The sequence below is a fragment of the Grampus griseus genome (genome assembly GCF_964374135.1).
Source record: "Grampus griseus genome assembly, chromosome: 2".
In the NCBI taxonomy this organism is placed as follows: domain Eukaryota; kingdom Metazoa; phylum Chordata; class Mammalia; order Artiodactyla; family Delphinidae; genus Grampus; species Grampus griseus.
The window spans coordinates 136,028,650-136,045,315 of NC_139018.1; the positions used below are offsets into that span (position 1 = coordinate 136,028,650).

Below are 16,666 nucleotides of genomic sequence, written 5' to 3' on the forward strand. Positions count from 1 at the left end.
ATTTTCATTGCGAGTCTGTGATAAGGGGTTGGAAAAGATGATAACCAAGAACATCTTTCCCCTGAGAAGGAATGTTCAAGTATAAATACAATTTTTTCTCCATTGAGAAGGCATACCTTAAACCACTTGGCTAACTGCCTCATAAAAGTACATCTGCCCTTCTCTCCATATGTTGGTTTGCCTAAAGAGAGATTCTTTTTACTATTTCCCAGATTGCAAAAGATATCCAACTAGTATTATTTGCGTACTGCACTTAGAGATCTCAAGAACTTAATCCAAGAAATGTGCATCACGAGCTTTGCTGTAACAAGGCATGTTTGTTTTAAAACGTGCTCATTGCCTTTAGGGACTTACAACAGGCAAGATTCATGATCCCATTCAACAGCTGTTCTTATTGTCTGGCCTGTGAAACCCTGCACATGAAAAGTCTACTGGGGAAGGGGATTCCTTTTTGAATGAGGGTTTGCCTTTTCCGTCGGGGGCGGAGGGATGATCCATGGTTCCAGGACAGTATTCTTTACCCTTGTTAGAATATCTTTGACCTCCTGGAGCTTCTCAGTGGCAATTAGTATAAAAGTTTAGAATACAAAGGGGCTTGGGGAATTGTCTAATTCACCTTTATCATTTATAGATGCAAAAACTGAAGCCTAGAAATCTCACATTTAGCTAGTGGCCAAGCGGGGAACAGAGTACTGGCCTTTGACATCTATTCCTGTCTGAATAGAAAGTCTGAAACTCCTTCAGCTGGCCTTGACTACATCTGGCTTCTTACTTTGAATTTCAGACTTTGAATCAGCTTGTAGGCACTTAGCAAGGACCCATCAAAGCATCTTGGAATAAAAATGGGATCATGTTTGGGGAACAACACTCTTCTCACCTGAACCACATCCATAGCACCCAGAGTTATAGACAAAAATCTTGGGTTGATGACTTGAACTCAACCATTCGAGGTTATATAATCACACAATCTGATGATTATATGCACGTATAAAAGTGGGCTGCCATTGCAGTAACTGCTGTACGTCATAGCTTTTGTCTTTGGGACCACTCAGTACTCTTGTCAGACTAAAGCACAAGGTCTAAAGTTTACAATCAACAAATAGTTTAGGAGCCACTGAGGTCAAGTTGGGGATAATTTCATATTGAGGGGGGACAAAAATTCAAGAAAAGAAGACCCCACCATCACTTGATCTCAGTGAGAGGAAGAGAGAGGTCTTGTTCATTGATGCTTATTGGCTTGTTACTTTGCCTATTGACTGAACCTCTTCCCACTAGGAAGAGGAGAGTTAATGAGAAAGAGAGGCAGGAAAAGGGTAGCTTTTCATTTCTTTTAAATGAATAGAACAGAATAAGAAAGACGATTTGTTACTTGAAGTAAAAAATATATATACTCAATTTTAGGTTTTACATTTCCAGTAATGGGCTTTGTCTTCTCCAGGTTTAAGACAATAATTGACTCTGTGACTTCTCTTAAAAAACTCTTCCTCCCATCATGAACAAAATAAGTACATTCTGTAATGCACACTAGTCATTTTTATTTTTGGACATGTCCTAAGGAGAAACAGTTTTCTTCCAACAGATCAGTGATAAATGTGAATGGTACCCCAAGGGCAGAATTAACTGGATGTTACTTGGGGGTTGTGCTGAGGGGTGGAAAATATATTTCTATGTGGAATTCACAGTTTTGTAAATCACTTATAATATGGATTACACTCACTAATTATAGACATTTTTATAGCAGAGGACATGTATTTTGGAGGTTTTTCAACATGAATATAATTTTGCAACCTTAAAAGTTTTATTCTTCTCTTGTAATAAGGGAATTAGTATTTGGATCTTTCAAATTGATGTCTTCCAGATGCTTGCCAGGAACTCTGTTGGATAATTGTCCAAATTATAGTATTAAAGCTGAAAGAAAGAAATACAATATTATTGTAATTATTGCAAAAGGAGTTCTATTTAATCATCCATCTCAAGGTGTCAATAACTGCAATGATTGTTAAAGTGTTGTTAGTAATACTTGTTAAAGTACTTGGATTATGTTCTGGATTGCCCCTAGGTAGCCAGGAGTATTGGTTGAAAATGGCGCCCCAAGAGAGTTTCTGATGGATATTTTAGAGAGTAAGAAAATGGGACCTCACTGAGAACTTACAACTGCATGAGTTGGCAAGAGATAAGAAAAGTGATCAGAAGTAGGGTACATGTGTTGGGAGAGCTTAAGGCTTTTGAAGGGTAGAGTAGGGTTTTCACCAGACGCATATACCCACTGTGGTAGATGCTACCACCATCATCTTTAGAGATAAAATGGAGTGTACTGTGGGGAGAGTAAGGGAGGGGAGGGGGAGAGAGGGAGAGAAAAAGAAAAAATTGACAATTAGAATGCCATATTCACAATCTCTTATAAAGGGCTCACGTTTAAAATGTGTCAAGTAGGAAATATCGACTTACATGTGATGGATCAAAGATGCAATGAGCAAGTCATAAATCAGTGTTGTCACTTAATCAATAGACAGACACCTATCTTTGTATGGGCCAAAAGAAAGAACAGGCACCAGTAAAGGGTCCTGATGTTGAGGAGTTGAACACAAAGAGCCATTCTGGAGGAGCTGAGGTGTGTGTGGATGGTGAAGTCACTGACCACAGGAACCCCTGAATTCCAGGGTTTTGAGCACAATGTAAGAACAAGTTTTGGAGCAGACAGGCCTGGATTTGGGTCTAAGCTCTGTGTTGTCTTGCAATGTAGTCATGGGCAAGCTGTTTAACTTCTTTCAGCCTCAGTTTTCACATCTGTAAAATTGGAACCATTGAAGTGGTTATTCTACGGGTTATCAAGATTACACGACTTGATACATAACAAGTGTTAGCCAAGTGCCTACAACTAGTAAACAATATTAGGTGGTGACCATTAGAACGCTTATTCTCTCTCTTTTTTAATTAATTTATTTTTATTAATTAATTTATATTTTTGGCTGCATTGGGTCTTTGTTGCTGCGCACAGGCTTTCTCTAGTTGCAGTGAGCGGGGGTTACTCTTCATTGTGGTGCACGGGCTTCTCACTGCGGTAGCTTCTCTTGTTGCAGAGCACGGGCTCTAGGCGTGCGGGCTTCAGTAGTTGTGGCTCGTGGGCTCTAGAGAGCATGCTCAGTAGTTGTAGTGCACACGCTTAGTTGCTCTGCGACATGTGGGATCTTCCCGGACCAGGGATCAAACCCATGTCCCGTGCACTGGCAGGTGGATTATTAACCGCTGCACAACCAGCGAAGTCCCTATTCTCTTTTTTATGATGATGTGTGATTATTTTCTCTGTTGGACGGATTGGAAGATACCCATTCCACAATACATAATAAAATTAAAATTATGTAAAAAAAAATCCCAATAAAGGACCAAAAAGAAATAAATACAAAATCTACTGATGGTTTTCTTAGGGTGGTTGATTATAATTATTTTTTCTTTGCTCTCTTTTCCAAATCATCAGCAATATAACTTGGTTTATTTTTAGTGGAAAAAGGGTATTAAAGTCACTAATCAGCAAATCTGTGAATACACATCTAGAGACTAATCACTTCTCTCAGTCTCAAAGTCAATCTATATAACTTAGGGAGAATGGTATTGGCAGACTGGGGCAGTTTGAGAAAGCTCATTAGAACCTGCTTACAGCATGTTCTCGTTTTATTTAGCTTAAAGGTGTCATTTCTTCTTTTGTGATGAGAAGCCTTCGATTCTCTGATGAGTGTATTTAAGTGACAACTGAGAACTAGGCAGTACGCAAATAAAATAGACCATCTCCTTAGGGGTGAGCTTTCTTCTGAATTAGGGGGGACAGGGAGTGTAGCAGTTTAGGGGATAACAATGAGAAATGAACGATTTTTGAGTGTATAGTGCTTCTTACTTTTTCAGTAGCCACCAGCAGGGTAACCTGCTGAGGTCAAGTGAAGCCTTTTATGGAAGTTTTAAGGGAGTAGCTGATAAAGCAGAAGGGGCAGAAGACTCCTGCCGAGAGACACCAATGAGGCTGCAGGCTAAGTTATCAGCTGGATGTCTTTCATGGGTAGGTAGGATTTTCTTTTAAGACAGCCTCTCTGGGGGTTTCCATAATTGCCTTGAACCCATTCCCATTTTTATAAAGAAACCCACCCCTGTGGCTTCCGCAGGGCTGTTATTACGGTTCGTTGTTGGCACACACATTCAGAACCCCTGCTTCTCTCATCAGTGATCCCAACAATATCCAATTAGACATGGCCTTGCTGGACCTGAGATGGGGGCGTTCACCTAAAAATCATCTTCAGGAGAACAATACAAAGGCATTTTCGCAAAAGGCAAACCAACAGAAGTTTATAATTGGTTTACTTCCGGAAGTTGTCTGTGTGACTGGAGCTAGAATAATGCACTAAGCGCAGAGGTGTTATGTATTCGGTGGCAGGTGGAATAGTCAAAGGGACAGAGATTTCATTGAGGGGCACAGGGAGATGGCTGCATGAACAATTACAGAAAATGGGCTTAAGCTAAAAGATATTAGGCGTTTGTTGAATTGTAATATTAGTAATCATGAAAAATGTCATAATAAAAAGTTAACAAAGAGCTCATAGGAGAAGAAAACTTTCAAACTTTGCTTCCTCCAGCATTGCCCGTTAACGTGACAGTGTTTTAAAGCAGTGGTCCCCAACCTTTTTGGCGCCAGGGACCAGTTTCGTGGAAGACAGTTTTTCAATGGGCTGGGGGCGTGGGGATGGTTTTGGGATGATTCAAGCACATTACATTTATTGTGCACTTTATTTCTATTATTATTACATTGTAATATATAATGAAATAATTATACAGCTCACCACAATGCTGACAGGAGGTGGAGCTCAGGCTGTAATGCAAGCGATAGGGAGCTGTTTTAATACAGATGAAGCTTCGCTGGCTTGCCCTGCCACTCACCTCCTGCTGTGTGGCCCGGTTCCTAACATGCCACAGACCGGTAGCGTTCCATGGCCCTGGGGTTGGGGACCCCTGTTTTAAAGGACAATGTACGTGGGTAAAAGATGGTTTTTCTTTCTTTTTTTTTTTTTAACTTTTTTCTTTTGTATCTAATTGTGTTTGATGGCTTCTACAGACAAAACTGCTTCTAAGCCTCCTTCCCTTATCTGATTTATAGAATCTAGATTTTTTTTTTTCCAAGATTTGGCAAGAAGAGCTACAGCCTGTTTGTAACTTTTGTGATATCACAGAATGATGGCCAGTACTTTTCTGGAGAAGGGTCTCTATCTCTCCCCCATCTCCCCCACATCTTGTAGCCATAATAAAATGTGAAACAAATAGCTTTGATGGCAAGAACAAAACAAACAAAACAAAACAAAACCCCTCAATTCAGCAGACAGTGTTTCCCAAAGCATATTCTACAACACTCCATGATCCTGAGATCTTTAGAGAAAAAGGGTTGAAGAGTCACATAAATTCTTGAAACACTGTTTGCTAGTTTTTCTTCTAAGAGTTCAAAATGTGTATTGGCATGTTAAAGAATCTGAACAATTCTGCAGCCATGAAAATGTTTTCATTTTCTTTAATTCACCATATTCCAGGTGCCTTGGCTGTGAATCTCCACCCCTCTATACCCCAGCACTTAATAACATCCTGAAGATTACATTCTGGGAAATGCTTCAGGAAAGGGTATTGATTTCCTAGTTTGGGGGCCTGGTATCTTGATAGTAATTGTGAGGCAGAGTCTACTCAGTTCAGATTTCAATAATTAATATTGGGAGCAACTTTCACCCAGAAATGTATGAAAGTGATTAAAATAATTTGTTTACTATCACAGAGTATCATCTAAATCCAGGGTGATCTTGCCTCTTTATGAGGGTGCTGGAATTTCCTTTTACCAGCGTGGCTGAGACGGGCCGATATTCTGATGGGATCATTTTCATTCTTGTCCTGTGCCTTCTCTCCTGGGATGCCAGATGGACACTTCTTCCATCAGTGCTTTAATTACACTGATTTAATATTTATTTTCTTTCTAATATATGAATTTCTTTCATGAGCTTCTTTTAGGAGGATGTTTTTCTATTCCTTAATGGTTTTATTTTTCCTGTTTTTAAAACCATTTTTACTTAAGTCTAATTTCATTCAATTATTGTCAGAAAATGCGGCTTGTATAATATCTGCTTTTTAAAAAACTTTCAGTGAATATTCTTTATAGTCCTGCATATGATTAATTTTTGTTATAGTTCCCTGAATGTTTGAGAAAAAAATAAAGGATGCTTTCTGTAAAGACAGCTTGACATATATCTATAAAAAACAATATTGTTCAGATACTCTATATCATTTTTTTTGCAATTGATTTATTCAAGACTGAGGTACTGTTTTAAAGCCTCCCACTCTTAGTACAATTATTTCCCTTTGCCATTTTTGGGCTGTACATTTCAGTTCTGTGTTATATGATTCTTAAGAGTTATGAGTTTTTTATGTTCATTGTGAATTGTGCCCTTTATCGAAATAAGATTTTTAAATCCCATTTAATGCACGTGGTCTTGAATATGACTTTGTCATATATCACTATTGCCAGGCCTGCTTTAATTTATGTTTACTTAACCATTTAGTTTCAATATTTCTCTTTTAAAATATTTTAGTGGAGGCCAACAGAACAAGAAGATAATTTAGGAGTGTTTTTCATACACATCATGGGTCTTTTTTTAATTCTCTTTGAAAGTTCCTTTTATATACAATAGGCAGTGGGATTTTGAAAAAACTAATCTGAAAGTTTTTGTCATTTAATAAGGCTGTTTAACCTATTTATACTCAAGACAATTTTTGGTGTTACTTCTGTCATTTTGGATTTGTGCTATTTTCCATGCTTCACTGCTTTTCTTTCTTTTTTTCTCTACCCCTTCCCCCATCCCTCCCTTCTTTCCTTCCTACCTTTCTTCCTTCTTTCCTTCCTTCCCTTTCTCTCTTTCTTTCTTTCTCTTTTATGCAACATGGAGTGACCATATTTTCTTTGATTTTTTTTCTACAATGTTTATAATTCTACTAGTGTTTCCCTTTTAGTTCTTAAAAAAAAATTTGAACCTACATTTCCTCATAAAAAATAACAGCTAAAATTGAGTGTTTCCTGTATGACAGGCACTTCTCATACACAATAAACCGCTAAATTATAGCAATCATAGAATGACATAGGTAATGCCATTTTATATACATTTTAAAGATGAGAAAACTGAGTTACAAAGAGGTTAAGTACAGAATTCACACGACTCTTCTAGAATCCGCAACCAAACTTGGAACCCAGGCAGCCTGACTCAAGAGCCTGCCGTCCTAGTCATCTTGCTATTCTGCCTTTCCATTTTCCAGAATTAAATAATACTGTGTTCATGTAAGTTGAAAAGTTGGTATTTTGTTTTACTTTATTCCTTACTTACACATTTCTTTTTACTTTCGTTTTAGAACCAGATGATGAGATTAACATTTGATAATATGTGTTTTCTCCCTAAAAAATTATTTTTTATGTTTGTATTATGTAGTGACTGTGTTCTCCAATGGTCATTTGGACAAAACTTGTTTAACTGAACTGTCCTTTGATATCATTCTTTAGTTTGATTTGGGGCAGCTGAAATTTGTCTTCAAGTTATTATTGTCAGTTAAGATAAGGATGATATGTTTTCTGAGCTCTTGCCTAACTGAGCATATATGAGCAGAAACTCATGAGCAAAACCTTGGCTGGTTATAGGTTTACTCGATTATAGTCCTCTGTACTTTCAAACTCTAAGCAGGGCCTTTGTGTTTGTGTGTATACCATTAGTTAGCCTCCTTGTCTCCTCAGGGGTGTGAGACTACCACCTAATCTCTGGTGCTGGTGCATCACAACAATGCATGGCATTCATTAGCACTTGACAGACAATCAGAAGACTGAAGTACAAAGGTTTGGTCAGATAAATGGGCCTTAGCTGAATCTCATCTTGAACCTGGGGTAGCCATGATCCTTCTAATTCCTTTTCTTAGTATTGTGTCAAATGCGGGCTCCAAGAAATACCACCAGAACAACCTGTTTCTAACACAGACCTAAGTGTATTGCGTACCTTGGTGTGTTACATAGAATAATGCCCACCACCCACCCCAAGATGTTCATATTCTAATCCCTGGAACCTGTGAGGATGTTACTTTATGTGGCACAAAGGACTTTGCAGATGTGATTAAGTTAAGTCTCTTGAGATGGGGAGATTATGTTGAACTATTAGACTGGGTCCAATGTAATCACAAGGGTCCTTAGCCATGAACGAGTGAGACAAAAGAGTCAGAGTCAGAGAAGGAGATTTGACCACGGAAGCCAGGGTAGGAGTGATGCGATTGCTGGCTTTGAATGTGGAGAAAGACACCATGGGATAAGGAAAGCAGCTGACCTCCAGAAGCTGGAAAAGGCAAGGAAATGAATTACCTTATAGAGCCTCCGGAAGGAGCACAGTCATGCCAAGACCTTGAGTTTTGCACAGTAAAACCCATTTTGGACTTTTGACCTCTGGAACTGTAATACAATAAACTCGTGTTGTCTTCATCTACCAAATTTGTGGTAATTTGTTAGAGAAGTGATAGGAAACTAATATATTTGATAAAGGAGAATGTGAAAGAATCTTGATAGTGTCTCAAAGGGGGAAGGGCAAAGCTGGAGTACTTATTAAGACTTTAAAGTTTTGTTAAGTTCAGGTATTTTAATGAAGGGGCTTGATTAGCATTGGGTAAAGATCATGATATAATGGTTAAAGATTGGTGGACAGTAAGGCAAGAAACTTGAGGAGAGGGGTTCAAAGGGTCTTGGATCAAGTCATTGATACCTTCTATTGAAGAGTTGATGAGATGTTCCTGAAAAATAATAAATTTATGAAAAATAAATTTATTTGTAATTTCTATTTTCCTGGGCAAGAGTTTCCTAGGACATTAAACTTGTGTTGATGCAGACAGGGAATAATAAATTCATATTAATCTAGGAAACAGGCTTTGTGGAGGCAGATGATTTGGGGTCTCAGTTGCAAGGAGGATATGATTCAGGGTCAAATTTTCAGGTATCCCTGAAGCTATAGGAAAGGCCACAGAATCATCTGGTAATCTTTTCTTTCCTTGGAACTTTTTCGTTTTCCTTGTAAGTCAAATGTTTCCATAGAGTACAAGTAGATTTTAGTCTATTCCTCCCCAGATGCTAAGATTTTTACTTAACTTAGGAAATTCTTTCTCTTATTTCCCAGTGTATTGGTTTTCTATTGCTGCGGTAACAAATTATCACAAATTTGGTAGCTTAAACAATTAAAAAAATTAACTTACAGCTCTTTTGGTGAGAAGTTCAACATGGATAAAAATCACTGGGCAAAAATCAAGGTATTGGGGCTGTGTTCCTTCTGGAGGATGGTGGAGGAGAATCTATTTCCTTGGCTTTTCCAGCTTTTAGAGGACACCGCATTCCTCAACTTTTTGCCCCTTTACCCCGCAGCATGACAGGCTGAGTCCTTTGCATGTGGTTCTGGTCCTTTGTGGCTGGGGAATGTTCTCTGCTTTCAAGTACTTTTGATTAGATTGGCCCCAACTGGTTAATGCAGGATAATCCGGCCACCTCAAATAGACCTCAGTCTTAAACATATCTGTGAAGTCCCTTTTGCCATGTAAGGTAACATATTGACAGGGTCTGAAGATTAGGGCATGGACATCTTTGGGGGAGCCATTATTCTGCCTAGCACCTCTGTAGTAAGTCTTTTTCACACATAAGCACTTCCTCTACCTTTTGAAGGCATTACTCCATGTTTCATAAGATATATTATGAATCTTTTATAAATATTTTCATAGGAGTCATGTTTGTTTCATTTGTCTAGCAGACATGTTATTTGTTAAGTAACAAGGTGGGCAGTTTTTCCTCGGCCCTCTTAATACCTATTTGAATGTGTTAATACCTATTTGATCTTTAGCTGGAAGGACGATTGTGTGCACTGACGTTCTTGTGTTGGAGAAGGACCGCTTCCCTTTCACTGGTTACTGAAGTCACCGTGTCCCTGTTGTTAGGGTATGCAGTGTGGTTGGGAGGCAGTCTCTTAACATCTTTATGACTAATTCCACTGTTTGGGTTATTGAAAGTATCTTCAGAGGTCTTAAAGATTGTTGACCAAGAACCCTATTTTCAATGGTTACCCCATTTAGGTATCTTTCTGCATTTTAAATGAGTGTTTAAATGGGAAGGTAGGGTAGGGCCAATCAGTTGCTACCAGTTAGTGGTTCTCTTCGCTTAGCATTCTCCCTGGATCAGTTGCTTTCTATTTTCCTTCAATATGCTCCTAACTCTCCTTATATTGCTTGATTCTAAAGTAATCTGCACTGCTGAAGCTCTGTCTCATGTTCCCGAGTGTCCTGCATGTACTCTGTCTTCATGGTAACAGCATTCTTTACATGCAACTGTCATGGAAAGGATGTTGTCTTCCCCTGCTCTTTTGCTTTCAGTGCAACTTGAAAACAGATATTCTAGTGTGCAGACACAGGCAGGCATGATGCTTCCTGTTCAGCCTCGCTGAACTTCTTCCGGGGAATAGGAAGAGCACCCCTTTTAAATCACTTAATGCCCACGGTCAGGCAGATTAGGTTAACAAAAATACTTCTAGGGGCTTCCCTGGTGGCGCAGTGGTTGAGAGTCCGCCTGCTGATGCAGGGGACATGGGTTCGTGCCCCGGTCCGGGAAGATCCCACATGCCGCGGAGTGGCTAGGCCCGTGAGCCATGGCCGCTGAGCCTGCGCGTCCGGAGCCTGTGCTCCGCAACAGGAGGGGCTGCAACACTGAGAGGCCCACGTGCCGCAAAAAAAACCCCAAAAACTACTTCTGAACTATAAGGAGTTAGATGAATATAAGCTTTGTTGCTGCTTTCACCTATTGTTATTATCAAAAAATTTTAATATACACTTCTGTTTCATCTCTGCTCCAGACTCACCTTGACGTTCTGGAAAAAAGCGTGAACCCCAAGCAGGTCTACTTCCGTCAGGAGGTTCTCTGCCAGACGCTAGGAGGGAATTCATGTCCATTGGTGACCATCACTGCCATGCCCGAGTCTAACAGCGCTGGCCACCTGGAGCAGCTCCGTGAGTAAACGGCAGACCCTCTTCTTTGAAGATTTGGTGGTGAGGGTGGGGGTCTTCGGAGTCTTGGAAGCACTCTGTCCCTTGGAGATCAGAAGCTCCATAAAGTGCTGGGGACTGGTCTACCTTTATAGAAACCCAACTCTTCTTGATATGACAAAAGGGTAAATATTCATGTTGCTCTGTTATCAAAGGGAGAAAACAATAAATTGCAAATTGTCAGAAAGATGAAATGACTTGTTGGAATTGAGAGCAGTTTACAAGTGACGGTCACTTCTGCTAAAACAGAACCAGGACTGGAAAATGAATCACATTTTGCGACTTCTAATCCAGGGACTTTTCTCACCATGCTTACTCTCGTTATACTACACTCACGGTCAGTCAAGGTTAGGAAAGGAAGGCAGTTGAGGGTTGGAGCACTGGCTGAAGAATTCCCTTGATGACTTGGGTTACAGTTTGGATCAGAAGAGCTGACAGTGTGGAGGAGGCTCTAGCCAAGAACTGTAAAACCAAACCAAAACACACAGGCATACACACACACACACACAGACACACTCTCACAGACACATGAATGCCCATTTAATATTAGAGTCCTGAGCACAAATGTGATTTGCTTGTAACCAACCAGCTTTTTCTTTTTTTTAAATATCTTTATTGGGGTAAAATTGCTTTACAATGTTGTGTTAGTTTCTGCTGTATAACAAAGTGAATCAGCTATATGTATACATATATCACCATATACCTTCCCACTTGCATCTCACCCCACCCTCCCTATCCCACCCCTCTAGGTGGTCCCAAAGCACAGAGCTGATCATCCTGTGCTATGCAGCTGGTTCCCACTAGCTATCTATTTTACATTTCGTAGTGTATATATGACAATGCTACTCTCTCACTTCGTCCCAGCTTACCCTTCCGCCTCCCCGTGTCCTCAAATCCATTCTCTATGTCTGTGTCTTTATTCCTGTCCTGCCCCTGGGTTCATCAGAACCATGGTTTTTTTTCTTTTCTTTTTTTTTTGATTCCAGATATATGTATTAGCATACGGTACTTGTTTTTCTCTTTCTGGCTTACTTCACTCTGTATGACAGACTCGCAGTCCATCCACCTCACTACAAATAGTGCAATTTTGTTTCCTTTTATGGATGAGTAATATTCCATTGTATATATGTACCACATCTTCTTTATCCATTCATATGTTGATGGACACTTAGGTTGCTTCCATGTCCTGGCTGTTGTAAATAGTGCTGCAATGAACACTGTGGTACATGTCTCTTTTTGAATTATGGTATTCTCGGTATATACCCAGTAGTGGGATTGCTGGATCATATGGTAGTTCTATTTTTAGTTTTTTACGGAACCTCCATACTGTTCTCCACAGTGGCTGTATCAATTTATATTCCTACCAACAGTGCAACAGGGTTCCCTTTTCTCCACACCCTCTCCAGCATTTATTGTTTGTAGATTTTTTGATGATGACCATTCTGACCTGTGTGAGGTGATACCTCATGGTAGTTTTGATTGGCATTTCTCTAATGATTAGTGATGTTGAGCATCCTTTCATGTGTTTGTTGACAATCTATATATCTTCTTTGGAGAAATGTCTATTTAGATCTTCTGCCCACTTTTGGATTGGCTTGTTTGTTTTTTGGTATTGAGCTGCATGAGCTCCTTACATATTTTGGAGATTAATCCTTTGTCAGTTGCTTCGTTTGCAAATATTTTCTCCCATTCTGAGGGTTGTCTTTTCGTCTAGTTTATGGTTTCCTTTGCTGTGCAAAAACTTTTAAGTTTCATTAGGTCCCATTTGTTTATTTTTGTCTTTATTTAAATTTCTGTAGGAGGCAGGTCAAAAAGAATCTTGCTGTGATTTATGTAACACAGTGTTCTACCTATGGAATCCTCTAAGAGTTCTACAGTGTCTGGCCTTACATTTAGGTCTTTAATCCATTTTGACTTTATTTTTGTATCCATGTTAGGGAGTGTTCTAATTTCATTCTTTTACAGTTTTCCCAACACCAGTTATTGAAGAGGCTGTCTTTTGTCCATTGTATATTCTTGCCTCCTTTATCAAAGATAAGGTGACCATATGTGTGTAGGTTTATCTCTGGGATTTCTATCCTGTTCCATTGATCTATATTTCTGTTTTTGTGCCAGTACCATACTGTCTTGATACCTGTAGCTTTGTAGTATAGTCTGAAGTCAGGAAGCCTGATTCCACCAGCTCCGTTTTTCTTTCTCAAGATTGCTTTGGCTATTCGGAGTTTTTTGTGTTTCCATACAAATTGTGAAATTTTTTGTTCTTGTTCTCTGAAAAATGCCATTGCTAATTTGATAGGGATTGCATTGAATCTGTAGATTGCTTTGTGTAGTATAGTCTTTTTCACAATGTTGATTCTTCCAATCCAAGAACATGGTATATCTGTCCATCTGTTTGTATCATCTTTAATTTCTTTCATCAGTGTCTTATAGTTTTCTGCATACAGGTTTTTTGTCTCCTTAGGTAGGTTTATTCCTAGATATTTTATTCTTTTTGTTGCAGTGGTAAATGGGAGTGTTTCCTTAATTTCTCTGTCAGATTTTTCATCATTAGTGTATAGGGATGAGAGAGATTTCTGTGCAGTTATTTTGTATCCTGCTACTTTACCAAATTCATTGATTAGCTCTAGTAGTTTTCTGGTAACATCTTTAGGATTCTCTATGTATAGTATCATGTCATCTGCAAACAGTGACAATTTTACTTCTTCTTTTATGATTTGGATTCCTTTTTTTTTTTCTTCTCTGATTGCCGTGGCTAAAACTTCCAAAACTAGTTGAATAATAGAGGTGAGAATGGGCAACCTTGTCTTCTTCCTGATTTTAGAGGAAATGGTTTCAGTTTTTCACAATTGAGGACAATGTTGGCTGTGGGATTGTCATATATGGCCTGTATTATGTTGAGGTAGGTTCCCTCTGTGCCTACTTTCTGGAGAGCTTTTATCATAAATAGGTGTTGATTTTTGTCAAAAGCTTTTTCTGCATCTATTGAGATGATCCCATGGTTGTTATCCTTTAGTGTATTAATATGGTGTATCACATTGATTGATTTGCATATTGAAGAATCCTTGCATTCCTGGGATAAACCCCACTTGATCATGGTGTACGATCCTTTCAATGTGCTGTTGGATTCTATTTGCTAGTATTTTGTTGAGGATATTTACATCTATATTCATCAGTGATATTGGCCTGCAGTTTTCTTTTTAGCGACATCTTTGTCCCGTTTTGGTGTCAGGGTGATGGTGGCCTCATAGATGAGTTTGGGGTGTTCCTCCCTCTGCTATATTTTGGAAGAGTTTGAGAAGGATAGGTGTTAACTCTTTTCTCAGTGTTTTGATAGAATTTGCCTGTGAAGCCTCTGGACCTGTTCTTTTTTTTGTTGGAAAATTTTTAATCCCAGTTTCCATTTCACTGCTTGTGATTGATCTATTTATATTTTCTGTTTCTTCCTGGTTCAGTTGGAAGGTTGTACTTTTCTAAGAATTTGTCCATTTCTTCCAGGTTGTCCATTTTATTGGCATATAGTTGCTTGTAGTAATCTCTCATGATCCTTTGTATTTCTGCAGTGTCAGTTGTTCTCCTTTTTCATTTCTAATTCTGTTGATTTGAGTCTTCTCCCTTTTTTTCTTGATGAGTCTGGCTAATGGTTTATCAATTTTGTTTATATTCTCAAAGAACCAGCTTTGAGATTTATGGAACTTTGCTGTTGTTTCCTTCATTTCTTTCTCATTTATTTCTGATCTGATCTTTATGATTTCTTTCCTTTTGCTAACTTTGGGGTTGTTTTGTTCTTTCTCTAATTGCTTTAGGTGTAAGGTTAGATTATTTATTTCAGATTTTTCTTGTTTCCTGAGGTAGGATTATATTGCTATACACTTCCCTCTTAGAACTGCTTTTGCTGCATCCCATAGGTTTTGGGTTGTCATGTTTTCATTGTCGTTTGTTTCTTGGTATTTTTTGATTTCCTCTTTGATTTCTTCAGTAATCTCTTGGTTAATAAGTAGCATACTGTTTAGCCTCCATGTGTCTGTATTTTTTACAGATGTTTTCCTGGAATTGATATCTAGTCTCATGGTGTTGTGTTTGGAAAAGATATTTGCTATGATTTCAGTTTTCTTAAATTTACCAGCGCTTGATTTGTGACCCAAGATATGATCTATCCTGGAGAATGTTCCATGAGCACTTGAGAAGAATGTGTATTCTGTTGTTTTTGGATGGAATGTCCTATAAATGTCAATTAAGTCCATCGTGTTTAATGTATCATTTAAAGCTTGTTTTTTCTTATTTATTTTCATTTTGGATGATCTGTCCATTGGTGAAAGTGGGGTGTTAAAGTCCCTTACTATGATTGTGTTACTGTCAATGTCCCCTTTTATGGCTGTTAGCATTTGCCTTATGTGTTGAGGTGCTCTCATGTTGGGTGCATAAATTTTTACAATTGTTAAATCTTCGTCTTGGATTGATCCCTTGATCGTTTTGTAGTGTCCTTCTTTGTCTCTTTTAATAGTCTTTATTTTAAACTCTCTTTTGTCTGATATGAGAATTGCTACTCCAGGTTTCTTTTGATTTCCATTTTCATGGAATATCTTTTTCCATCCCCTCACCTTCAGTCTGTATGTGTCCCTAGCTCTGAAGTGGGTCTCTTGTAGGCAGCATATATATGGGTCTTGTTTTTGTATCAGCCAGTCTGTGTCTTTTGATTGGAGCATTTAATCCTTTTACATTTAAGGTAATTATCGATATGTATGTTAGTATTATGATTTTCTTAATTGTTTTGGGTTTGTTTTTGTAGGTCTCTTCCTTCTCTTGTGTTTCCTGCCTAGAGAAGTTCCTTTAGTATTTGTTGTAAACCTGGTTTGGTGGTGCTGAATTCTCCTAACTTTTGCTTGTCTGTAAAGGTTTTAATTTGTCTGTTGAATCTGAATGACATCCTTGCTGGGTAGGATAATCTTGGTTGTAGGTTTTTCCCTTTCATCACTTTAAATATGTCCTGTCACTCCCTTCTGGTTTGCAGAGTTTCTGCTGAAGGATCAGCTGTTAACCTTATGGGGATTCTCTTGTATGTTATTTGTTGCTGTTCCCTTGCTGCTTTTAATATTTTTTCTTTGTATTTAATTTTTGATAGCTTGATTAATATGTGTCTTGGCATGTTTCTCCTTGGATTTATCCTGTATGGGACTCTCTGCGCTTCTTGGACTTGGTTGACTATTTCCTTTCCCGTGGTAGGGAAGTTTTCAACTATAATCTCTTCAAATATTTTCTCAGACTCTTTCTTTTTGTGTTCTTTTTCTGGGACCCCTAAAATTTGAATGTTGGTATGTTTAATGTTGTCCCAGAGGTCTCTGAGACTGTCGTCAATTCTTTTCATTCTTTTTTCTTTATTGTGCTCTGCAGTGGCTATTTCCACTATTTTATCTTGCACGTCACATATCCGTTCTTCTTCCTTAGTTATTCTGCTATTAATTCCTTCTAGAGAATTTTTTATTTCATTTATTGTGTTGTTCATCATTTTTTATTTGCTCTTTAGTTCTTCTAGGTCCTTGTTAAACATTTCTTGTATTTT

General features: G+C 38.5%; 1 protein-coding gene across 3 annotated transcripts in view; it reads left to right on the plus strand.

Annotated features, from left to right (window-relative positions):
- AGBL1 (AGBL carboxypeptidase 1) overlaps positions 1 to 16,666 on the plus strand; it is a 775,280-nt gene that overhangs the window by 203,874 nt on the left and 554,740 nt on the right. For all 3 annotated transcript variants that reach the window (XM_082681486.1, XM_082681485.1, XM_082681484.1), the window contains exon 17: positions 10,920 to 11,073. In XM_082681486.1, the coding sequence (XP_082537612.1) occupies positions 10,920 to 11,073 (154 nt within the window). The remainder of the gene's footprint in view (positions 1 to 10,919; positions 11,074 to 16,666) is intronic.